General features: G+C 54.1%; 1 protein-coding gene across 1 annotated transcript; it reads left to right on the top strand.

The window, feature by feature from the left end:
* The first annotated feature begins 433 nt into the window (after positions 1-433).
* On the top strand, positions 434-16,606 carry LOC144736562 (bile salt-activated lipase-like). The gene is made up of 11 exons (XM_078619112.1): positions 434-525; positions 890-1,037; positions 3,498-3,617; positions 4,644-4,841; positions 6,825-6,955; positions 8,398-8,505; positions 9,204-9,321; positions 9,849-10,032; positions 13,110-13,310; positions 14,524-14,724; positions 15,950-16,606. Exons 1-11 carry the CDS (start codon positions 460-462, stop codon positions 16,176-16,178), a joined length of 1,704 nt encoding a protein of 567 aa, XP_078475238.1. The 5' UTR covers positions 434-459; the 3' UTR covers positions 16,179-16,606.
* The last annotated feature ends 8,216 nt before the right edge of the window (positions 16,607-24,822 follow it).

Here is a 24,822-nt window from a genome sequence, read left to right as displayed (position 1 = left end):
TAGCCTTAACAGACTGTTTGGGGCAAGTGCTGTTAGCGAGCACCTATGAAGGCCGGCATGGAACACGAGGGAGGTGGGTGGCCAACACCATACCCGGTCGCCTTTGTCTCCCCAGTGGCAATGTTTACACCACACCGCACCAGGTACTAATTTGAGGCTGAGACTACCTAGAGGATGCCCAGGACCGGTTCCAATGATCGTCACTGGGTGTTGGCCTTGAGCGGGAATCAAACTCGGTCCGCCGAGTTCTTAGCGCAGCGCACTGACAGCTACACACACATCTCCCACCCCCCACCCCCCCCTACCACTCCACCCACCCGGCCACCCCTCCCCTCGGGAGGCGCACCTGGGACCGTCCCCATCACGCGGTGGGGGAGCCCCCCCCGCCCCCCCCCCCCGCGGGTTCAATAAGAAGCGCGTGGGTGAGGTGGGAGCCACAAAGCCAACGGAGGAGCAGCCATGGCGGGGTCTCTACGATTCGCCGTTTTCTTCCTCGCCACCGCAGCGGGCGCCTCCGCTGCGTCGGTGCGTGACGGAACTCCGCCCGTGTGCTCCACCTGTGCGCTCACCTGCACTCACCTGTGCACTCACCTATGCTCACGTGCCCTCACCTGTCTACTCACCTGCGCTCACGTGCACTCACCTGTACACTCACCTGTACACTTATGTCTACATGTGCGATCACTTTTGCACCCACCTGCGCTCATGTGCATTCACATATGTACACGTTCGCTCACCTGTCCACACGTGCGCTCACCTGTATACGCGTGCCCTTCACCCACGCGCAGAGGGCACGCGTACATCGCGAATAGCTGGCCTCGAGAAGTTTGTTAAAGGCTTCGCGGTGTGACGTGGGGGGGGGGGGGTGCCTGCTTTGTCTCTGTTGCAGCTGGGTGTGGTCACGACCGAGTGGGGAAACGTGGAGGGACGTCGCGTCTCCACGGGCCTCCTCTCCTCCGTCGACGTCTTCAAGGGAATCCCCTTCGCCGCTCCTCCGCGCCCCTTCAGCAAACCCGAGCCGCACGCGAGATGGGGCGGTAATACTTCGCCCGCACACACACACACATACACACACACTACCACCACCACTACCACCAACACAAACACCACCAACACCAACACCATCACCAACACCACCACCAACACCACCAACACCACTACCACCAACACCACCACCAACACCACCAACAACACCACCACCAACACCACCAACACCACCACGAACACAAACACCACCACCAACAACACCACCAACACCCCTACCACCAACACCACCAACACCACCACCAACACCACCAACACCACCACCAACACAAACACCACCACCAACACAAACACCACCACCAACACCACCACACACAGGGCCGGATCAAGGCGTGGGGGCTTTAGGGGCTGCCGCCCAGGGGGCATCCGCCAGCTGGAGTGCCTCCAGAGATGAAGTGAAAAGTGATTTCGCTTGTGAATGGTGAATTTTATTTTGTTGTTAGCCTTGTAAAAATGTAATTACATTTTTCTTTAACTTTGCTTCCATTTTGAAAATATTACTGGGGGGTGGCCTCACAGTACATGTGAAGTATCTGAATGACGGCGGGAAACCACTTGACGGGTACCACACTTTATTTTCACTTGTCTTCCACAATAACACGTGTGGTCACTATTTCTCACACTACACACTCCACCTGACACTGGTGGTTACTATAGCTCACGGTACACGCTCACGGGCACTCCAGCCCCGTAGCGTCCGTGGCGCTACAGACCCACCCCAGCTTGGGCGTGGGGTCCCAAGATCCCGCCTCTGAGCCACACAGGGCCCCGGTCCTGACAAGGACGGCGGGACTAGGTGTCTCAGGGCCCTATCTCTTCCTCCTCCGTCTTCTGTCTTCACTGGTTACCCACTCCCCGTGCGCCTGCGCGCACCGCCTTATATAGCCTCCGCTCCCGGGAGACGGAGCGTATGCGGACCGCGACGTGAGCACCCCCTTAGTTGACCAATCCCCACGCGCTTCCACACGATCCCTTTGCTGTAAGCACGCGTCACCGATACCCAGCCAATCACTGCCTCACAACCCATGACCCCGCGCTGACCCATGATCCTTCACCGTCAGCGCGCGTCACCAACACACACAGCCAATCACTACGCACTGGCACACGATCCTTACCCCAGCGCGTATCACCACTACACATGTAGCCCAGGGGCCTTACAAAATCTTAATCCCGCCCTGACCACACACCACCTCCTCCTCCTGCTCGCTCGCACCATCACCTCGTCACGTGTCAGCGTGTGTGTCCATGCGTGTGTGTGTGTCCATGTGTGTGTCAACGTGTGTGTCCATGTGAGGAGAGGCTTGCGGAGCCCCAATGCGGTTTCAAGAAAGGGCGGTCCTGCACAGATGCCATATTTTCTGTCCGTCTGCTACAGCAGAGGTGTCGGGAATTCCAACATCGAAACATTTAGGCTGGCCTGCCTACGATCCTGGGTTTAACCAGGCTGGATTGTGTGAGGAGCTCACAAATCCTTGAAAGATCTGGGCAAAGTCCCATCGGTGAGCTCCTCCGGCAGGCAAGGCTGCGTTGGCTGGGTCATGTAGCTCGCATACCCAGCCACCGCATGCCTAAACAGCTTTTGTTCAGCTGGATCGAGTGGGCTAAACGGGCGCGGCACGGGCTAAAGAAGAGATGGAGTGATGTGGTACAGGAGGACGTGGAGCTGAGTGGACTTGCCGATGACTGGTACCAGCAGTGTCAAGATCGGCCTCTGTGGAGGAGGCTCGTGAAGGACGCTACTGGGCAGTTGGAGGCAGTCGCACTCCAACAACAACGGAGGGCAGAGGAGCGATGCTCACAACAACGAGCGGAGCGCCGGGTGGCTAAAGCACAGCAAGTTGGCACAGTAGGGGGACAGGTGGTGCATCAGCCAGTCATCTCGGTCATCTCAGTCAATCGACCCGTGGCACCTGGGTCTGCCCCGTGACCTCCTGCCAGCGGGCGTTCGACACTTCACGTGGGCCTGAAGGGGCACATGGCCTGGCACAAGCGTCGTGGTGATGTCACCGCCACTTAGTGGCGAATGGCGGTTGTTGTTGTCCATGTGTGTGTGTCTGTGTGTTTCTGTGTGTGTGTTGTGCTGGTGGGGAGCGGTGCTGTCGCGGTTAGCGCACTGCGCTCCGAGCGCGGCGACCCGAGTTCGATTCCCTCTCATGGCCAACACCAGTGACGATTATCTGAATCGGTCCTGGGCCTCCCCTAGGTCAACTCAGCCTCAAATTAGAATCTGATTGCCACGTGTCAAAATATCGCCACAGGGGCGGGAGGGGGTGTGGAGACGAAGGCGGCTGGGCGTGGTTGCTGGCCACCGCCACCCTCTCGTGTGCCGTGCCCGGCCTTCATAGACGCCGCTTGTCGCTAACAGCACTCGTCCCTCCCCCCCAACAGTCTTAAGGACTACAACGGGGCGATCTTTGTCTTTGTTGCGTGAACTTGCGGGGAGCGTGCTCCAGGTACCCTGAAGGCCTACAACTACCGTGACCGCTGCCTGCAGGCTACCCTGAGCCAGACGGACACGCGCGGGTCTGAGGACTGCCTCTACCTCAACATCTGGGTGCCGCACGGCGTCAAAGGTAAGGACCGCGTGTGCGCGATGCGTACACGCACGCTGGAGCGGGAGAGTGGCACGCACGTGGAAGACGGAAATTGGCACGCACGTGGGAAAGAGGGAGAGTGGCTCGCACGTGGAAAAGAGGGAAAGTGGCACGCACGTGGAAGGCAGCTGAGTCGGGGTGAATGTGCTGCAATGGTGTGATGCCGTGCGTGTTTGGGGGGGGGGGGTGGTATGTTTACAGTGAACGTGCGAACGCACTCTCTCTCTCTTCGTGGTCGCGTGGATTTTTTTCCTGGTCCTCCGGTTTATTCTCTCCACATTTAGAATCAACGTCGCGCGTTTATAGAGTTTTTGGCTCAGGCTATAAGTGTCCACACGGTGACAAGCCACTTTGTTGAGCGATCATTTGTGGCCAGGTCACTTCTGAAAAAGACCTATATAGCTCAGTGGGCCTTACCTGGTAAAATACAAAGTTTTTTTTATAGTTTAGAATTCATAGAGGACTGTGGGGATAAGAGGTGACGTCGTAGGAGGGACTGGAGGAGAGAGCTGTGGATGAAGGCAACTGTTGATCGAGAGGAGAGAGCTGTGGATGAAGAGAAAGCGCTGTAGATAATGGAGGGCGCTGTGGATGGAGAGAACTGTGGATAGCGAGGAGAGCTGTGGATGAAGAGAGAGAAAGAGAGAGCTGTGGATAGAGAGGAGAGCGCTGTGGATGGAGGGAACTGTTGATAGAGAGGAGAGAGCTGTGGATGAAGAGAGAGAGAGCTGTGGATAGAGAGGAGAGCGTTGTGGATGGAGGGAACTGTGGATAGAGAGGAGAGAGCTGCGGATGAAGGAGGGAGCTGTGGATGAAGAGAGATAGCTGTGGATGAAGAGAGAGAGAGAGCTGTGGATGAAGGAGGGCGCTGTGTGTGATGGAGAAGGTGGAATAAACGGACGAGAATGCTTACCTGCCTATGGGGAGAGTGCCCACTACAGGAACACCGATCGGCCCTCTCACACCCCCCCCCCCGTCCCCAATGCCCCCCCCCCTTCCTCCTAGTGTCAAATAACCTGCCCGTGATGGTGTGGATCTACGGGGGCGCGTTCATCTTCGGCTCGAGCGAAGGCGCCAATTTCCTCGACAACTTCCTCTACGACGGCCAGGAGCTGGCGGACCGCGGCAAGGTCATCGTGGTGACCTTCAACTACCGTCTGGGGCCATTGGGCTTCCTCAGCACGGGCGACGAGCACGGGCCCGGTGAGGGGTGGGGGGGACACGTGGGAGCAAAACGGTGGGGGAGGGAGGGGGGAGACACGGGACACTAAACCAAGCTAAAAACTCAACTATTTTTTTCTCTTTGATTGACGTCGCTTTGATATTCGTCATCGCACCTTTGAGGAACGCATCCCCGATGTAAACTGGGGTATTGCTGTAGGTAGTGTCCCTCGCAAGAGATGTAGTACACCCAAAAACCAAGGTCAATTCAATGCAAGGAAGATGTATGATGTTCAGGGAGGAAACAAGGTTGTTCCAAAACGTTGGTGCTGCAATGGCAAAGGCTTCGTCACCTACTCAAATTCTTGTTCTTGGGATAGTTAAAAGGCAATGATATTAACTAAACAATTTTTATTTTAAATTTCGATTTAAAGCTTTCGTGACTGCAGGGATTCATATTCTTGGTTCTTTCCTTAAAGTTACGTAGAAGGGAAATAATAATATAATAATAAAACATAATAAAATGAAATTCTCACGACGTTTCGGCCACAACAGAAGCAGCCATCCTCAGGTGAAGAAACAGAGCTGTCGGAAAGACAGCGTCTTAATGAACACCGCTAAACTTGGCAGCGTATTTTAAGCTGGGTGGGAGGAAGAGAGAGCCTTGACAAAGGAGTTTACATATCAACGGAAATTTTGCATATTGATGACAAATGCAGATATGGGGTTCGTCACTCCTTGCGAAATGTGTAGGCGGTGGGGGGTCTCAAAGTCATATTATGCTAGTAGTGTATTACGTAGGATTAGCAGTAATAAAGGGAGGGAAATTTTAATAGTATAGAACTGCAGCAGCCAAACCACCGCGTATCAAGCTAGTGCATTATGTGGAAAACAAAAAAGGAGTTTCTAAAGAACTACAAATACCCTACTACCATATAATAAACCGATGTAAAAAAACTAAATATAAACTACATTAATATAATAAATGTACTCAATATACTCTCCAATAAGCTGAGCTATTAACATTAAGTAACTGGGTATACACTACACTATATAATGAATACCATAGAGTAAACTGATAAAAAAACTGAAATATAAACTACATCAATATTATCAATAAACTCAATATACTCTCCAATCAGTTGAGCTACTAACAATAAGTCACTATACATTACAACTCCATGTCTAAACAAGTGGCGGTTTCTTATTTTTATTTTACCAGGTAAGGTCCGCTGAGCTATGCAGCTCTTTGTCGGAAACAATCTGGCTTTCACAAATAATAGCCCAACGACGTGGCTTATCATCATGACGTGGAAATTTATCACGAACAAATAATCTCAACTTTTTGAGAATTGATGTTCTGCAGAGAGGGGCTCAAAAACAAATAATCGCGTCTGTGCTTAAGAGTAGAAAACAAATATACACACACGGTAATATAAAGACAGTGATAGCCCAACGAAGTGGCTCATCATCATGTAGAAATCTATAGCAGACAAATACTCGAAATGCGTGATGTTGATTCTAAACGTGGAGGGGAAAACCGGAGGCATCAGAGAAAAATCCACGCAACCACGGTGGGATAGCGAGACACCGCAAACTCCAAATATACAGCAGGAATCAGGGTCTGGATCGAACCCATGACCTCCTGTATACCAGGCGAGGTAGTCAACACATCTCCTAGCCACCATGATGATGATGAGAGAGAGACACGCAAATTCCAAATACACAGCAGCAGGCGTCAGGGTTTGGATCAAACCCACGATCTACTACTGTATATACCAGGCGAGGTAGTTAACATCTCCTAGCTACCGCAGCGAGGACATGCGGGAGACATGGGGCACTCTGGAGGAGATGGAGGAACACGAGGATACCGGGGGGAGGGGGGGGGATGGGACACAGCAATATGGGTGAGACGCAGAGGGGACACACACGGAGGGACACGTGGGGACGTGCGTTTCTATCACTCGCCCTGGTATCCCCGAGGCTACATGGCGCGGGGAGGATCCTTGTCTTTGTGTCGCCCAGGTAACTACGGACTGTGGGATCAGCACGCGGCCATCAAGTGGGTGAAGAGGAACATCCGCGCGTTCGGTGGAGACCCCGACAACATCACCATCTTTGGAGAGTCCGCGGGGGGCGCCAGCGTCTCCCTGCAGGTGCGGGAGAAGGGGGGGGGGGTGATGGAGGAGGCATGGTGATGGTGGGGGGGAGGTGATGGAGGAGGCATGGTGATGGGAGGGGTGTGGTGATGGGGGAGGCATGGTGATGATGGGGGGAGGGCATGATGATGGTGTCCTCCCACGTGTATAATAAACGACTCGTCATTCATTGGCTGATAACATCTTTAAAAATTAAAAAAACCGACGTTGAGGCGGGAGCCTCGTGAGAAATATCGCCACGACTCAGTGTGTGTGTGGAGGGTTCCCCGACCGATGTCACGATTCGTGATGATGATTTAAACTCTTCACCCTTTCTAGCAATAATCCGGCGGGTGTTAAGATGCGTCACAAAGCAAAGGACACGAGAAAGCGGACAGCACAAGGGCCATGCAAACGCCATAGCATTCGTTAGCTCGGGTTTAAGGAGTTTTACCACCGCTGAGACAAAGAAGCCATCGCGGAGGCTGTAGCTCTGGTGCAGGCCAATCAGCTTCAAGGACAATGCGTTATTACACAGGCGAAGTTTGACTTCTATATTTGGGGGGGGGGGGGGGGCAGGAGTTTGCTTAATAGAGACTCATAGAGACTAATAGTTACACAGATACTCAGAGACACATCCAGACTAATAAAGCCTATTCGAGATACGTAGAGAGCGCATAAAGATACAGAAACACATAGAGACTGATAGAAACACATAGAGCTACATAGAGAGTCACAGAGATACATACACACGTATCGAGATACATTGAAACTGGGTGGACAATGGGCGAGGTTTTGGCCCAATCATGTCCTGCTGGCTCAAACCACATAGGTATAAAATAAAAATTGCCTACGTGAATTTACCGAAAGAACCAACGAGTATGGATTCCTGCAGTCACGAAAGCTTCAAATCAAGATTGGCTCAAACCACGTAATAAATAAATTAGTGGAAATCCCTCCACGACCCGGCGACAGAGCCAATCAAGTAAAGTCGTGGGAAAGCGTGACCCGGTGATCAACGTGCTTCATCGGCAAAAGCAGAGATAGGAGGACGTTGAGAAGCCACGAATGGCAAATTCGTCGGTGAACCAGACGCTCCACTCCTGCGTGGATCTTGGGCGTCCATCGACGCCTTACGATGCTCCATGTAAATCTCCAGTGCGAACGTCAGACAACGTTGTAAATAAAAATTTAAATGTTGCTGGCTTTTCAACAGGCTGGCCAAAGTAAAGCCCCCTAGGTTCACGACGAAGATGATATTGAGGATGATGATGACGACGAGGGGGGTGAAGATTATGTTAATGATGACGAGGGGGGATGATCATTGTGATGATGATCACGAGGGGAGGGGTAATGATTATGATGATGATGACGAGGGGGGTGATGACTGTGATGATGATCACGAGGGGGGGTGATGATTATGATGATGATGACGAGGGGGGGTGATGATGTCGTTACAGATGCTGTCTCCGGTCAACCATGGCATCATCCGTCGCGCAATCAGTCAGAGTGGGTCGGCCCTTGCTTCGTGGGCCGTAGACAGGGATCCGCTATCCTGGGCCATCAAGGCACGCACACACGCACATGCACCACGCGCGCATAGCGCACACCGCACACAGCATACACCACGCACACAGCACCATGCACACAGTATGCACGCAGCTCACACACACACCATGCACGAGCAGCACACACACAGACACACACGCACCACGCACACAGACACACACACAGCACTGGTGCGATGTGTAAACATCACACCGGTGCGATGTGTAAATATCGCCACTGGAAGAGACGAAGACGGCCCCGGGCTTGGTCCTGGCCATCACCCATAGGTGCGCCGGTACTCGGCCTTCAGAGGTGACACAGACTCTGTTCTCCTCTAGCGACTCGTTTTTAGAACGCGAATTGGATATGACACGATGTAGAGAACGGAACTATGTCACAGTGCGAGTGGGAATTAGTGGTCGTACGGCTGCCTCGGTGTAGCATCGCGCAAGGCATTGGGATGCTGCTGGATGCTTCTAGATGCTATCCACGTGCGCCTCGGTCTTTGTTCAGCCTGCGTACTAGGCATCTCACGCGTTATTGCCGACTGCGCTTTACCCCTATATTATACATTTATTGGGGCGATTTCCCAACATAACGCGGTGCTCTTCAGGAACACCATAGGAGAACACACCATACTCGCTCACAGCACTTGCCCCTAGTGTACACGGCTGTGTGAAAGGCTACACGGGGGGAACGGAATGTTGTCTCTGTCCAGGTGGCCGAGGTGGTGGGCTGCCCGACGGACGACTCGGCGCGCCTCATGGGCTGCCTGCGCATCAGCAACCCCGTGGACGTGGTGCACGCCATAAAACTCGTCATGCCCTCCACCACGGGTGAGGAGGGCTTCACGGCACCCGTGTGGCCTAGCAGCAACCGTTTGGCCTCCCATTAGGGCCTAATAACGCCCGTGTGGCCTAACAATGCTCGTTTGGCCTCCAATGAGGGCCTGACAACACCCGTGTGGCCTTCCAACACCCGTGTGGCCTCCCATGAGGGCCTGACAACGCCCGTGTGGCCTACCAACACCCGTGTGGCCTCCCACGAGGGCCTAACAACGCCCGTGTGGCCTAAAAATGCTTGTGTGGCCTCCCGCAAGGGCCACAGGAACGCTGCTCCTGTGTGGCCTCCCCAGGAAACATTCGTAGTTGACGACGTTTTGGGCAGTGGCCCTTCGAAGTAGTAAGGACGTCGACTGTAGATTAGGGGCGTCCCTCACTGTACTCCTCTCACAGCACAACCCCTCACCATTCACCCCTCACCGAACCCCCTTTCCACACCCTTCACCGCACACCCTGGACCACACACCCTCACCGCACTGCACCTGCCACAATTCTCCCCTGACCGTCACCTGGTACCGTAGGTCCCTTGGTGGACTCTCTGGCGTGGAGCGCCGTGGTGGACGGCGACTTCCTGCCCGAGGAGCCGCAGCTCCTCGTGGGCAACGCGGCGCAGATCGACTACATGGCAGGCGTCAACAACATGGACGGACACCTCTTCGCAGGCATGGACGTGCCATTCGTCAACACGAAGGACAAGACCACCAGGTGGGCTGACGACGACAACAGCAGGAACAGCAGCAGGCATACCGTGTAAACACATATGGTTTACCCCGTATTCTTTTGCAGGGAAATTGAGTTTTCAGGTCCGTATGGCGTAAAGCCATTTCAATACGGGCAAAAACATTAAGATAGTCTGTTTATGTTTCTCTCCTTGTAATGGGACTTTGTAGGATGATGGTTGAGAATTATAGGGCACGGGGTGACAAATAAGGTTTGGAATTGGTCTTTAATAATTTAGGCACTGATAAGGGGTTGATAGGTATGTGTATGTACGTTGAACTTCATTCGCACCGCACGTAGCCAACTGTGCTAATTGGAGGTGTGGGGGAAGGACAAGAAACTAAACACAAAAAAATCAGTTTTAAAGAAACGAGTTTGTCAATCTATATGATGATTTAAAAGTGCGCAGCTCCCAGTGAACAGACAACAGCACCCGCCATTTCCCCCTTCCCCCACGTGGTTGTGACGACGTCACAAAGGCGCTGTGACGCGATACCCAAGGGGGCACTTGGAAGTGGGCGTATCTGTGTCGTGACGTCAAAAGGGTGCGCGTTAGGTGTTTTGGATCGATAATTGTGATCCAATACATCGATTTTGCCCCCCAAAAATATTGATTCTGTCTCCCCAAAACATCGACTCTGCCCCGGTCAACTCGGGACCGTCTTCTTGAAAAAAGCTTAAAACCAGCCGTTAACGGAGCTACAGTAACGGGTTTTTATTACGATATTTGTATTGTCAGTCTGTTATAGCACTAGATGAGACTGCTATGTTGATTCGCTATGCAAAAAAACACGTTTTTTATGCCTTAAAAAATAGCTTTTACAATGTCCGATTTCATCATAGCTGCATGTGAGTGTTCGCTTTTATTCGTATTACAGCCGCTTGTGCCAGCAGGCCCAGGTGGGCTTTGAGGCCATCGCGTGAAGTGTCGAAGGATAGCTCGCTGACAGGATGGTCACGAGATAGATCCCAGGTGCCGTGGGTTGACTGCTGTGCCAGGCTAGGTGCGGGAGGGTCACGTGACAGACACCAGGTGCCGTGGGTTGAATGCTGTGCCAGGCTAGGTGCGGGAGGGTCACGTGACAGACCCCAGGTGCCGCGAATGTACGTATGAATGTACGTATGTTGAACTTCTTTCACACCGTACGTAGCCAACCGTGCTAATCGGTGGTGCGTGGGAAGGACAACTAAATAATCACAAAAAGCAATTCTAAAGAAATTAGTTTTCAATCCAGAAAACTCATTTCTGAGATGACTGGCATATGCACCAGCTGTAACCCCTATGTATGTATGTATGTTAAACCTCTGTTTCATCGTACGTGTTAATTGGAGGTGCCAATATGCTGCATTTTAACCGCCTGGCGCTCCGCTTGTTGCTGTGAGCGTGTCTCCTATGTACTCCGTCTTTGTTGGAGAGTAGCGTGAGTGTGTGAATGTGAGTGAATATGTGAATGTTAGTGTGTGTGTCTGTGAGCGTGAGTGCGAATTTGAGTGAATGTGTGAACGTGTGGAGTTTGTCTGTTGTCCCCATGTCCTGTCGTGTGAGGTCGTGTGAGGTCGTGTGTGGGGAGCGGTGGTGCAGCGGTTAGCGTACTGCGCTACGAATCCAGCGACCCGAGTTCGATTCCCGCTCACGGTCACCAACACCGGTGACGATTATGTCAAGCAGTCTTGGGCCTCCCCTAGGTCGACTCAGCCTCAAATGAGTACTGGGGAGACGAAAGCGGTCGGGCGTGGTGCTGGCCACCCATCCTCTCGTAGGCACTGCTTCGCTAACAGCACTCGCCCCAACAGTCTGTTAAGGCTACACGGGGGATCTTGGTGTTTGTACGAGAGCAGAATGGAGTTTGTGCTATCTCTACCCCTGTCCAGCATGGGTAGCCTCCTGGGTTCTCCGGTTTCCCTGCCCAGGGCTAAAACCCCACATGCCCAGTGTCACGCGTATTGGGTCAAAACATCCCAAATGCTTAATCGTTGGTTCTTTTGGTAAAGTCACGTAGGTATAAAATATAATAAATCACAACGTTTCGGGCGCAACTAAAGCGTCCATCATCAGGTGGGAAAGCGCGGTATGCTGCTGAGTCAGACTGTTTTAAAAAGGTTTGAATGGGTGTAAAGCAGTGGCCGGGGCTAGTGATGTTAATGTGAGAAATTGGCATGTAACTGTAAGATATGAGGAGAGCGGCCTCCTAGACGAAGGCACGGAAGTGGCTATGTTAATGTGAGGGATTAGCATGATGTTAATGTGAGAAATTAACATGTAACTGTCAGATATGAGGAGAGCGGCCTCCTATTACGAGGGCACGGAAGTGGCTATGTTCATGTGAGGGATTAGCATGATGTTAATCCTAAATGCTGCAAAATCACCTGCACATTCGATGACAGGTGCTGAGGGTTCGGGTACACGTAGCACCGTCGCCCCCTACTGCGAATCTTGAGGCTCCCGTCGAAAAAGTAGGGTAACAATAACAATGATCATCATTACATCACCATCTACATCAGCTGTGCTGGAGAAGAACTATTAATATTTTCATAACTATTTTGTATTTTACCAGGTCAGACCCACTGAGCCATATGGCTCGTTTTCAGAGGCGACCTGGCCACAAATGATCGCTTAACGAAGTGGCTCATCATCATCGTGTGGACATTTATAAGCAGCCAAATAGTCTGAACGCGTGATGTTGATTCTAAGTGTGGAGGGAAAAACAGGAGGACCCGGAGAAAAATTACACGCGTCCACGGGGAGAACATTCAAACTCCAACTATACAGGTGGTCAGGGTTGGGATCAAACCCACGGGCCTCCTGCATACCAGGCGAGGTAGTAAACATCTTCTAGCCACCGTGGTGCTGAAGAAGTAACTAATTAGCACGTTTGGTTCACGTGACAAACCTCACTGATTGGCTGTGTCGGGTGGTGGCGGGTTTTTATATTTGCGTGCTCTAACCCATAACCAAAACCTTTACGGTTCAACTAATCACTGACATCTGATCTAATAACCCACAACAACCCCAACTACTCCCCCCCCCTCGTATCCTACCCCCACCCTCCTCCCACCTCCAGGATGGACATCTACAAATTGGCCATGGGCTTCGCGAAGGGCCACCGTGACGTGGGCTTGGAGGTGTCGAACTTCTACTCGCACGACCAGCAGGTGGCCGACTTCTCGGAGGAGGCGGCGCGCGCCGTCGTGGAGCTCGAGACCGACTTCCTCTTCGTCGTGCCCTGCCAGAGACTCCTGCGGATGCACTCGCAGCACTCCACGTGAGAAGCGCGGAGACGCGGAGAGCACCCTCGCCTCGCTCGCCCTGCACTCATCCTTGCACTACCTGGTCACCTGCAATACCTGGTCACCTGCACACCTGGTCACCTCCAATACCTGATCACCTGCACGCCTGGTCACCTTGCATGCGTGGTCACCTGGCCACATGCACACCTGCTCATGTAAAAGGACAACAATGACCATTATTGTTATTAATGCTGTATTCTAGATTTGAAGCTTTCGTGACTGCAAGGATTCATACTCTTAGTTCTTTCGGTAAAGTCACGTAGGTAAAAAATGAAATAAAAATTAATAAAAATAAAAACAATAAAATCACGACGTTTCGGAGGCAACACAAGCTTCTGTCTTCAGGTGAAACTGTCACAGCAAAATATCTGTATCAAGTGAAGAGAAGTCCCAAGAGGTACGACCTTATATAGCGGTTAAGGGGGGATGAGCCAGGAAGGGTCGCAGGGGAGGAGGAGTTGTGAAGTGGTCAAGTACGGCTTTTTGTTATGCTGCTGGGTGGGTAAATTAATTAAATACGATTAAGCCGCATTTTGTTATGCTGCTGGAGAATACTGTTAAACGATGGGGATGTTAACACTCGGTAGAGTAAAATAGTTCCTGTCAATTTAAAGCTTTCGTGACTGCAGGGATTCATCTTCTTGGTTCTTTCGGTATAGTCACGTAGAAGGGAAGTAATAAAATAATAAAAAGAAAACATAACAAAATAATTCTCACGACGTTTCGGCCACAACGCAAGCAGCCGTCTTCAGGTGGAGAACAGGTCTGTCGAGAAGGCAGAGTCTGAATTGATTTGGGCTATGCGTTGTCTATTTGTGATGCAGCATCCTGTCAAACTGCTAAATAGTGGTACATCCTTGATGGTTTCAGTCACCATGTATTCATGTCTCTGCAATTAGCGTATTGCAACTCTCATAGGTGTTGAGCCTCGTGTTAAATCACTTTATTGAACTCGATAAAGGTTTCTGTCACTGTGAATATGGGGTGGTTACGTCGAATGACAACAGTCTTAGTGTCACGGTGAGGTTATTCGAAGGCGGTTTAATTGCAGCAGGATAGCACTGAAGGCCAATGGGTAAGCCGCATGGGTTGACACCTATGTACTTGAGCCTGTCCCATCTCGATGCTTTAACACGGGCGCGCCCCCCCTCCCTAACTCCCCAACTTTGTCTTTTGCTTTGTGCGCAGTGGTGCCCGCACATACTCGTACCAGCTGTCCCACCCGAGCCGCATGCCCTTCGTCTACCCCAACTGGATGGGCGCCGACCACGCGGACGACCTGCAGTACGTGTTCGGGAAGCCCTTCCAGACGCCGCTGAGCTACTGGCCGAAGGATCGCGACGTCTCCGCTGCCTTCATCGCCTACTGGACCAACTTCGCCAAGACCGGGTAACGGCGGCGGCGGCGGCAGCATGGCACGGGGTGGCACTCGACGGCACCTCCGATTAGCATGGTTGGCTGCGTACTCAGCACTGCCCATTGACTAACACTACCCATCGACTCAACACTGCCCATTGACTAACACTACCCATAGACTCAACACTGCCCATTGACTAGCACTACCCATAGACTCAACACTGCCCATTGACTAACAGTACCCATAGACAACATTGCCCAAGGACTCAGCACTACCCATAGATGTAACACTTCCCGTAGACTCAACATTACCCATAGACTCAGCACTGACAATAAATTCAACACTATCCATAGACTCACACTGCCCATAGACTCAACACTGCCCATAGACTTACACTGCCCATAGACTCAACACTGCCCATAGACTAACACTACACATAGACTAACACTACCCATAGACTCAACACTGTCCGTAGACTCAACACTACCCCTTAGACTCAACACTACCCCTTAGACTCAACATTATCCATAGACTCAACACTACTCATAGATTCAACATTGCCCGTAGACTCAACACTACCCATATATTTAACACTGCCAGTAGACTCAACACTGCCCATAGACTCAACACTGTCCATAGACTCAACACTTCCCATAGACTCATAGACTCAACACTGCCCATAGACTCGACACTGCCCATAGACTCGACACTGTCCATAGATTCAACACTGCCCATCGACTCAGCACTGCCCATACTCAACACTACCCATAGACTCATACACTGCCCATAGATGCAACACTGCCCGTAGACTCAACACCACCCATAGACTCAACACTACCCATAGACTCAACCCTGCCCATGGACTCAGCACTGCCCATAAACTCAACACTACCCATAGACTCAACACTGGCCATAAATTCAACACTACCCATAGACTCAATACTGCCCATAGATTCAACACTACCCATAGACTCATCACTGCCCATAGATTCTAGATTTGAAGCTTTCGTGACTGCAAGGATTCATACTCTTAGGTTTTTTCAGTAAAGTCACGTAGGTGACCTTTGTCTTCAGGTGGAACCGTCACAGCACGATTGCTGCATCAAGTAAAGATCTTCTTTACTTGATACAGCAATCGTGCTGTACCGCTCACCAACGCGTGGCTGCCGCTGCTTCTGTGTTTGCCCCGCACCTCCGAGTAGCGACGGCGGCGCCACCCGGGGCCCTCACCAATTCTTTGTTCTCGCACGCTCGCAGGGACCCGAATTATGGGGGCATGGCGGTGCCCACACACTGGCCGGTCTACGAACCGAGCACGGAGCAGTATCTGGACATCACCAGCAAAATAGACTACAGCTCCGTCAAGCAGCACCTGCGCCGCGATTACATGGATTTCTGGATCGACGTCAACTCGAGATACCACCATCTGGGCACCGAGAGCCCGTCTCAACCCGCGACCGAGCCTAGCACATCCACAGAAGCGTGATCTTCCGCTCGTGCTGGCCGCGTCCGCGGACACGCGCGCGTGCGTGCACGCGGAACACACACGAGGGACACGCTCACACGGGCCACACACACACGCACGGTACACACACACGGGACACACACACAAGGAACACACAAGGAACACACACACACACGGTAAGCACACTCACACGGTACACTCACACGGGACACACACACACGGGACACACACACGGCACACTCACACGGGACACACGCACACGGGACACACACACTCACATGGTAAGCACACTCACACGGCACACGCACACACACACTGGACACACGCAAGGGACACACACTCGGGGGACACCAAGACAATATGAAGACACGATCATGGAACGTAGTGTTGAGTCGATGGCGTGTGGTAAGCGTGCACATGAGGAATACAATAAACTCGTGTAAGGCCAGTAGTGTTTACGTGTCGGTATGTTCACTTGTGTGTGTGTGTGTTCACGTGTTGGTATATACACTTGTGTGTATGTGGTCGCGTGTGAGTGTGTTCACGTGTCGGTATGTTCACTTGTGTTGTGTTGGCGTGTGTGCTTGCGTGTCGGTATGTTCACGTGTGTGTGTGTATGTGTGAGTGTGTTCACCTGTAAAACAATCGACTTATGATGGAGACGTGCTGCATTGGGGAGCGGTAGAATAGAGGTTAGGGCGCTGCGCTATGAACCTGGCGACCTGGGTTCGATTCCCGCTCATGGACAACACCGGTGATGATTATTTTAACCGGTCCTTGGCCTCCCCTAGGTCGACTCAGCCTCAAATTAGTACCTGGTGTGGTGTGTAAACATCACCACTGGGGAGACAAAGGCGGTCGGGCGTGCTGGCCACCCACCCATTCGTGTGCCATTCTGGCCTTCATAGGTGTTCGTCAACAACACGCACATGTGTGGTGGTCATGTTGACACACACGTGCGCCAGAACCAGGGTACTTACCTGTACGGGGAGGTTGTGTACTTTTGGCCAGGACCTGCCGGAGGGAGGGGGCTGTGGGCAGCGTCTGCGATCCCACAGAACCCCCGCCCCTCGGTAGGGAGTGGTAGAAACCGGTCCGGATCGGTTGAGCCAACGGTGGCCAGGACCCCTCTGAGGGGAGGGGGCTGGGGGATGCGTGCGATCCCACAGAGCCCCGCCCCTCAGTGGGAAATGGTATATAAAGCGGGTTTTTGAGAGCGCTGGGCAGTTCGCCTCAAGCCGAAGTCAGAAGACCGCCTGGAGACAAGACCCTGGACCCCAAGCCACCGACGTCCTTTTAAGGGCCGGGACTCAGTGCGGTGCCAGTGGTCGGAGGTTAGGACCCTGAGGTTCCCTCAACCTGATGTCTTTCTGAGGGCCAGGTCCGGGCGGGCCAGTGGTCAGGGACCCACTGTATCAGTGGTGGGTCAGCCTCCCCTAGGTCTAGCCAGCCGGAGGGCTAGAGAAGTCAGAGTGACTAGGTATGATAGCCCGGAGGCTGTACCTCCCCAGGTTGTGGGTGAAAGGGGCCACTACCCCTTTGCGTGAGGGATTAAGCGTACCTTGTTGTATTATAAATAAACCGTGTTGCCTCTACAACGACTCCGTCTCCATACAAGAACATTACAACTGGTGACAGAAGTGGTCAAGAACTTAGCCTACATGGAGACTAGACAGAAGGCACTTACCAAGGCTCTGGACAGGGAGGTCGATGCCGACGCTGCACCGGAGGGGGGGGGGTGCCGTTCCTGGAGGACGGGTCTGCAGCGGTGGGTCCGCAACCTCCGGGCCTGTCAGGAAACTCGCCACTGTCGGGATGGGCGATCCAGTCGGCGCACTCTCGCCTGGCCGATCTCCTACATGCCGCCGCCATCCTCGATGAGCTCACGCTCAGTAGGCTGACTGCTGAGAGTGGGGGGCTGGGCCGGCGGGCGGGTACCATTCCCGCCATTACGCGAGGGATTCCCGCGCTTAAATTTTGAACATATTATCGGTTATGATGTCACTTCGGCTCAGGGTTACGTCACTGCCGCCAGAAGCACCACAACCGGAAGCAACATCACTTCCGCCGGGGGTTTCGTCACTTCCTGCAGAAATGGCGTCATCTGCACCGGAAGTCACGTGCGCCAGGGGCAGCGTGGCACTTCTGCCCTCGACGCCCTCCAACCCGACGCTGCTGCGTCATCTGAGATGCGACTGCCGCTTCTGGCGGACATTCTTGCGTCCGACGATCCTGCAAACGTCACACCTGGTACGCGTTTTGACTCGGCGGGGAACTACATTCCTGCCCTGCAACAGCGCTTGCCGTCTCTTCAAGTCCTCACGGCTAGAGGCGGAGACTGGGCAGCTTTCGCTCGTCGATTCGTGGCAAACTATGAGACGGCGGGGTGGACTGCGGATGTTGCTATTCGGGCTTTGCCTTCCACGCTGGACGACACCGCCCTAGCTACATTCCTCATCATTCAATGGAAGGATCGCTCCACGCTGCAAGAAGCCCTCGACCAGATGGCTTTGATGTACGGGCCCCCGTCAGAAACCAGGCATCGCTTCACATGCCGGAAGAGGGAGGCTGACGAGACCCCCCTCGCCTACCAAAGCGCGCTGATGGCGTTGGCCCAAGCGGCCTACCCTCATATGGACGACGTGGGCATTGACGCCGTCGTGCTTGAGAAAATGTTGCTGCTGGCTCATGAGTTGCACATCGCCATTCACGTCAAGGACGATGCAAATCTCTCTTCACTGCACGCTGCGCACTACCTGCACACAGAGCTGCTCCTCCAGCGTGACGAGCAGGTTGCGGCATGTGCCATGCACGTTGCCGCATCAGAGAACGAGGCCCTGGATAACCAGGCCTTCGCATCACGTCACGCCGCGAGCTGGAGAATGAACCAACCGGCCTCACCAGGGCGAGCATCGGCGATGGAGACACGGTTCCCCGTGGGCACGGGCCCGCATCACGTGCTACAACTGCGGGCAGCAAGGACATCTGTCATCGGGCTGCCCAGCTCCTCGACGCCACGCTCCGGGTCGCCCGCCGTCATCTCCCTGCATGCCTGCTGCTTCACAGGAGCCGCAGGCAAGTCGCGACACCTCATGCATTCGGCCCCTGCCGTCATCTCACACTCCTCATTCCGATGTGCCGCTCCGTCGCGTTGTGTTGAGGGGTCAGGGCAGGAATGGGGTTGATTTTCGGAAGTCACTCCGGCCAGTTCAGTGGTCGGAATTGGCCCATAGGGTCGTCGCTGTGGCTACAGGCTCCTCCGTTATCATCGGCGCATTGAAGGGGTTGAATTTTGGCTACTGGTTGATACGGGCGCTTCGGCAACCATAATTTCGGACCTCATTTACAACGTGCTGCCCCAGAGGTGTCAGTTGCTCACCCCGGTTTCGGTCCCTTGCTTCGCAGCAAACGGAGGTTCCCTGGGAATAATTGGCCAAATAATGGCCAAGATTTGTAATGGCGATATTAAATTAACGGGTCCCATCTTGGTTTCCGAGACCCTTGCCATCCGTGTTTGCTGGGTACAGATTTCCTTGGCAAAATGCCCATTAAAATCATGATCGACAAAGGCTGCATTGAGCTCCCTTCGGGCTGCCGGATGTCGTTCCTGCCCTCACCCACGTGGCTACGCACGGCTTGCGCGACCGTTCAAGCGATGGCGTCCCAGACAGTCCGGATTCCGCCGGGCGCGCAAATGTTGATTCCGCTTCGGCTGCGGAAACCATTCGGGTCAGGGACGGCATCGGGTATTTTACTGGCTCCATCCAACACGGCCGTACGGGGATTGGAGCTGGCGGGGGCACAGACGCTTGTGCCTGGCAAGGGCCAACCCTTCATCCAGGTGCTGAATGCGGGGTTGCGAACAAAGGTCGTGCCCAGGGGGGCGGTTATTGCTCACGCATCGCTGCCACTCCACACTGACTCCATCGTGGCACATGTGGATGGTACACCTCAGTCCGAAGCACATTCTGACCCCGACGACGGTTGGTTGGATTCCCTCTGTTCGGGGGCTGGAAATCTTCCCGAGTCCCAGCGATCGCAATTGCCTATGTTACTTCGTGAATTTGCCGATGTTTTTAGCTCCCATTCGGCAGAATCCGTTTCGGCTGAGCCCGGCAGAGAAAGAACATGTCCGGCTGGCTGTCAATGACATGCTGGCCGCGGACATTGTGGCTCCATCCACCAGCCCATGGGGTACACCGATTGTACTTGTCAAGAAACATGATGGCAGTTTGCGATTTTGCATGGATTTTCGGAAACTCAACAAAATTTCGCTGGCAGACGCGTATCCGCTTCCTCGCATGGACGAGTCACTGGATGCCTTGGCGGGGGCGCGGTACTTTTCCACCTTGGACATTTTGTCCGGATTTTGGCAACTGCCCTTGGACAAGTTGTCTAAACCGACAACCGTGTTCCGCACGCCGCAGGGCCTTTTTTAATTCAATCGGTTGCCCATGGGTCTGCACTCAGCCCCAGCGACATTCCAGTGGCTCATGGAGCTGGTCCTCGCTGGGCTGCAGTGGGACTCGTGTCTCATCTATCTAGATGATGTAATTGTTTTCAGTCGCACGTTCGAGGAACACTTGGATAGACTGAGGGCTGTGTTTGTCAGGATGTGGACCGCTAACCTTAAATTCAAGCCCCAAAAGTGTTTCCTCTTGCGGGAATTGGTGTGGTATCTCGGGCACATTGTCAGCCATACAGGCATCGCCACCGACCCCACAAAGACTGATTGTGTGAGGATGTGGCCGACGCCTACGTCTATGGGCGAGGTCCGCAGCTTCATAGGGTTCGCGTCCTATTACCGCCGGTTCGTTGAGGGCTTTGCATCAATAGCGAAGCCCATTCATGCTTTAAGGGCTTAAGGTGCTAAGTTCCACTGGGGGGATGCCGAGGACGGGGCGTTCAAGGCGCTTCACGTTGCCCGTGTCGGCGCCCCTCCCGACTTCACCTTGCCCTTCATCCTAGACACTGAAGCCAGTAATACAGGCATTGGCGCAGTGCTTTTGCAAGTCGTTGATGGCATCGAACGCGTCGTCGCCTATGGCAGTAGGGTACTGTCGCCAGCAGAACAGCGCTATTGCGTTACCTGCCGCGAACTGCTTGTTATTGTGTTCTTTGTGTAATAAATTACCTCGCCGACATACTGCTTGGTCTCTGTCTCTCTCACTCTTTATTCTCGTTATGCCGCTCGCACTCCGCTGGTCCCGACAGCGGACCTGCTGCTCCTCGCGCGCGCCCTGCGTGCCCCTCCTGTCAGTCCCACCGCTCCCCGCTCCCGCACACCATTGGCTGACGGTGTGATTGAAGCGTCTCCAGCCACGTGGCTGATGGCGCAGGTACCCTTCGCCGACCCAACGTGGTCCCACTCCGTGACTATGCCAACTGACCACGAGCCTCTTCCGGATCCCACCTATATTCCCCTCACCACGTGATCATGTCTACACCCTGTCAAAACGCCCTTCACCGAACCTTCCAGATCCCGACCTCCGCATAGCGCCCTGCTGGCTCCGCCCTTAGGCTCCGCCCTTAGGCTCCGCCCTTGCTCTCCTCGCATCCGATTGGACCGGAGGTGGGCGGCGGACCTTCACACATGCCCACATACTGGGCCCCGCCCCCAATACCCCGGGCCGTATGATTGGCCCAGAGCTGAGCAGCGAAACCCCGCTTACGCTCGCATTACATTTGTACAACAGTATCGACCGTACCTGTACGGCAGGCATTTTATGGTTCGCTCCGATCATGCGGCACTGCAGTACGCGCTAAAAATAGACCAGCCATCTGGCCAGTTGTCACGATGGCTAGAAGTCCTACAGGACTATGCGTTCACGGTAATCTACAGGAAGGGCACGCGGCATTCAAACGCTGATGGCCTATCGCGCCTTCCCCCGGGGGAGGGCTGCGCATGCTTTATGGGCTCTGGGAGGTGCAAGTCGCCCACTGTGGCTGCACCTACATCTCCCATTGCGGCGGCGGCAGGGGTTGTCGACACAGGGCCTGTCTCCGCTGCCGACTCGCATGATCTGATCGCTCATGACTCACTGCTTGAGCTGGCTATGGATGAATGGGGACGCCTTCAGATGGTGGATGCCTCCCTCCTTAGGCTGCAACGTCGTGCCGAACGTGCTGGCGATTGCCGGGAGGGTATTGGGGCTGTCGTTATGCGTGATGGTCTCCTCATGTCGTTCGTACGGCTCTGCGGGGCAGGGCCGTGTGGGCCGCGCACGAACGACTCTTGCACTTAGGCATTTATAAAACTCGCCACGCTGCAATTGGATTTCTTTTGGGCCAGGGATGGCGCGCGATGTCGCCGATTTGTTAAACAGCTGCACACAGTGTGCGCGGCGGAAGCATCCGGCTCGGCCGGCCTGTCCAACCCTTCAGTCAATTCAGGTGTCCCGCGTCAACGAGCTGGTGACACTGGACATCCTGGGTCCCTTCCCGGTCACCGCCCGGGGTAATAAGTACCTGCTGGTTGGGGTTGAGTATTTTACCTGATGGCCCATGGCCTGGTCCCTCCCCAACCAGTCGGCAGCAGCCGTTACTGAGGCATTTCTCCAGGGCTATGTCCTGGATAAGGGCGCCCCGGAACAACTGCTGACCGACCAGGGAAATAACTTTTCATCTACCCTTCTGCGGGAGGTCTGCGACCTTCTGGGTACACAGAAGGTGCGAACCTCCCCCTACCATCCGCAAACCGATGGTATGGTCGAGCGCCTGCACCGGACAATCACCTCTATGTTGTGCGCAGTGTGCAGTGATTGGGACTTCCGTATACCTGGAGTCCTGGCCGCATACTGATTGGCACCCTTTTACTTGATGTACGGCAGGGAAGTTGACCCCCCCATAGATATGCAATTGCGGGTCAAGACGGCTACGTTACGATCAAAGCTGTCCCACCACATTTGGTTTAACATACAAAAGTTGGTCGAGGCGCGGGAGGCGGCAAAAGAGAATTCCGGGGCGAGGCAACGGGTGAATGAGCGTCTGTACGATCGGCGCGTTTCTGTACACAAATGGTCCGTGGGGGACAGGGCGTGGCTGCACTGTCCCCAGGTGCCCTTGGCAACGTCGTCTAAATTGCTCAGGCCCTGGCGGGGTCCGGTGGACATTGTTCGGGTTGTTCGGGACTAGTGCGTTTGGGTCGCGTGCGGACGGCGTTCGTGGTATGTTCAACCATCGCGCCTGAAACCCTACGTCGCACCGCGCACTGACCTATCAACTTCATCTCGCAGGGGCCGTACGCTTGATGTGTCCGACGTGCTGGGTGGGAGTTCTCCTGACCCTTGTTCTGCTTCGCGCCCTCCTGCCACTCCTCCGGATGTTACAGGTGTGAGTCCACCGAGGGTGGCCACGCCGAAGGATCGGGGTGCTGCCCAACCGCCCAGCCAGCAAGACGATGCCCCATGGGCACTGTCGCCTATCTCCAGTGACATGCCGGACGTCCATCATCAGGCCCCTCCCGACCCTCAACCGAGGACTCTGAACCCGTACGATGGACCCACTACGCGGACTCACTCAAAGCTTCCCCGGCTCTCCTAAGGCACCGTCCCTACGCACACACACTGCCCACTTTTCCATTCGGTTGTTGAGTTCGGTCAGTGGTGCGGGCGTGCAGTTGGCCTCGGGTCCCTGATGTATGGGGTCCGCAGTGTTCATATGTACAGGTGGGTTGGGGTAAATTATTGCGGGTGTTGTTGGGTTACTGTGTTGATGTTGTTGTTGTTACTGTTGCGTTGAGGCTCACGGATTTTCTGGTTCACATTGTTTTTTGTTGTTGTTGGTGTTGTTGGTTGTTGTTGCAGCCGGGACGGCTGCGTGCTGTACGGGAGGGTGGGGGGGGGGGTGGTGGTCATGTTGACAAACACACGCGCCAGAACCAGGGTACTTACCGGGACGGGCAGGTTGTGTACTATTGGCCGGGACCCGCCGGGGGGAGGGGGCTGTGGGCAGCGTCTGCGATCCCACAGAACCCCCACCCCTCGGTAGGGAGCGGTAGAAACCGGTCCGGATCGGTTGGGCCAACGGTGGCCAGGACCCCTCTGAGGGGAGGGGGCTGGGGGATGCGTGCGATCCCACAAAGCCCCGCTCCTCAGTGGGAAACAGTATATAAAGCAGGTTCTTGAGAGCGCTGGGCAGTTCGCCTCAAGCCGAAGTCAGAAGCCCGCCTGGAGACAAGACCCTGGACCCCAAGCCTCCGACATCCTTTTAAGGGTCGGGGCTCAGTGCGGTGCCAGTGGTCGGAGGTTAGGACCCTGAAGTTCCCTTGGCCTGATGTCCTTCTGAGGGCCAGGTCCGGACGGGCCAGTGGTCAGGGACCCACCGGACCAGCGGTGGGTCAGCCTCACCTAGGTCTAGCCAGCCGGAGGGCTAGAGAAGTCAAAGGGACTAGGTACGATAGCCCGGAGGCTGTACCTCCCCAGGTTGTGGGTGAAAGGGGCCACTATCCCTTTGTGTTAGGGATTAAGTGTACCTTGCTGTATTATAAATAAACCGTGTTGCCTCTACGACGACTCTGTCTCCATACAAAAACATTACACATGCACGGACGTGTGTGTACGTGTGTGTGTTCCTATGATTACGAACCTCGCGTGACCACATCCTTAAAGCCTGCACCCATCCATCCTCCCTATCAGCAGCAGCAGTGGTTCAGTCGACTCCACCT

The sequence above is a fragment of the Lampetra planeri genome, chromosome 61, assembly GCF_965212315.1.
Source record: "Lampetra planeri chromosome 61, kcLamPlan1.2.h2, whole genome shotgun sequence".
In the NCBI taxonomy this organism is placed as follows: Eukaryota; Metazoa; Chordata; class Hyperoartia; order Petromyzontiformes; family Petromyzontidae; genus Lampetra; species Lampetra planeri.
This window is presented reverse-complemented; position numbering and strand designations above follow the sequence as displayed.

What these genes read in the sequence shown, in the direction of transcription:
- LOC144736562 (XM_078619112.1), top strand. Translation starts at nt 460, where the DNA reads ATGGCGGGGTCTCTACGATTCGCCGTTTTCTTCCTCGCCACCGCAGCG. An exon ending in GCGCCAGCGTCTCCCTGCAG is followed by an intron (nt 6,956 to 8,397) that starts GTGCGGGAGAAG and finishes ATGTCGTTACAG; the next exon opens with ATGCTGTCTCCGGTCAACCA. An exon ending in ATGCACTCGCAGCACTCCAC is followed by an intron (nt 13,311 to 14,523) that starts GTGAGAAGCGCG and finishes CTTTGTGCGCAG; the next exon opens with TGGTGCCCGCACATACTCGT.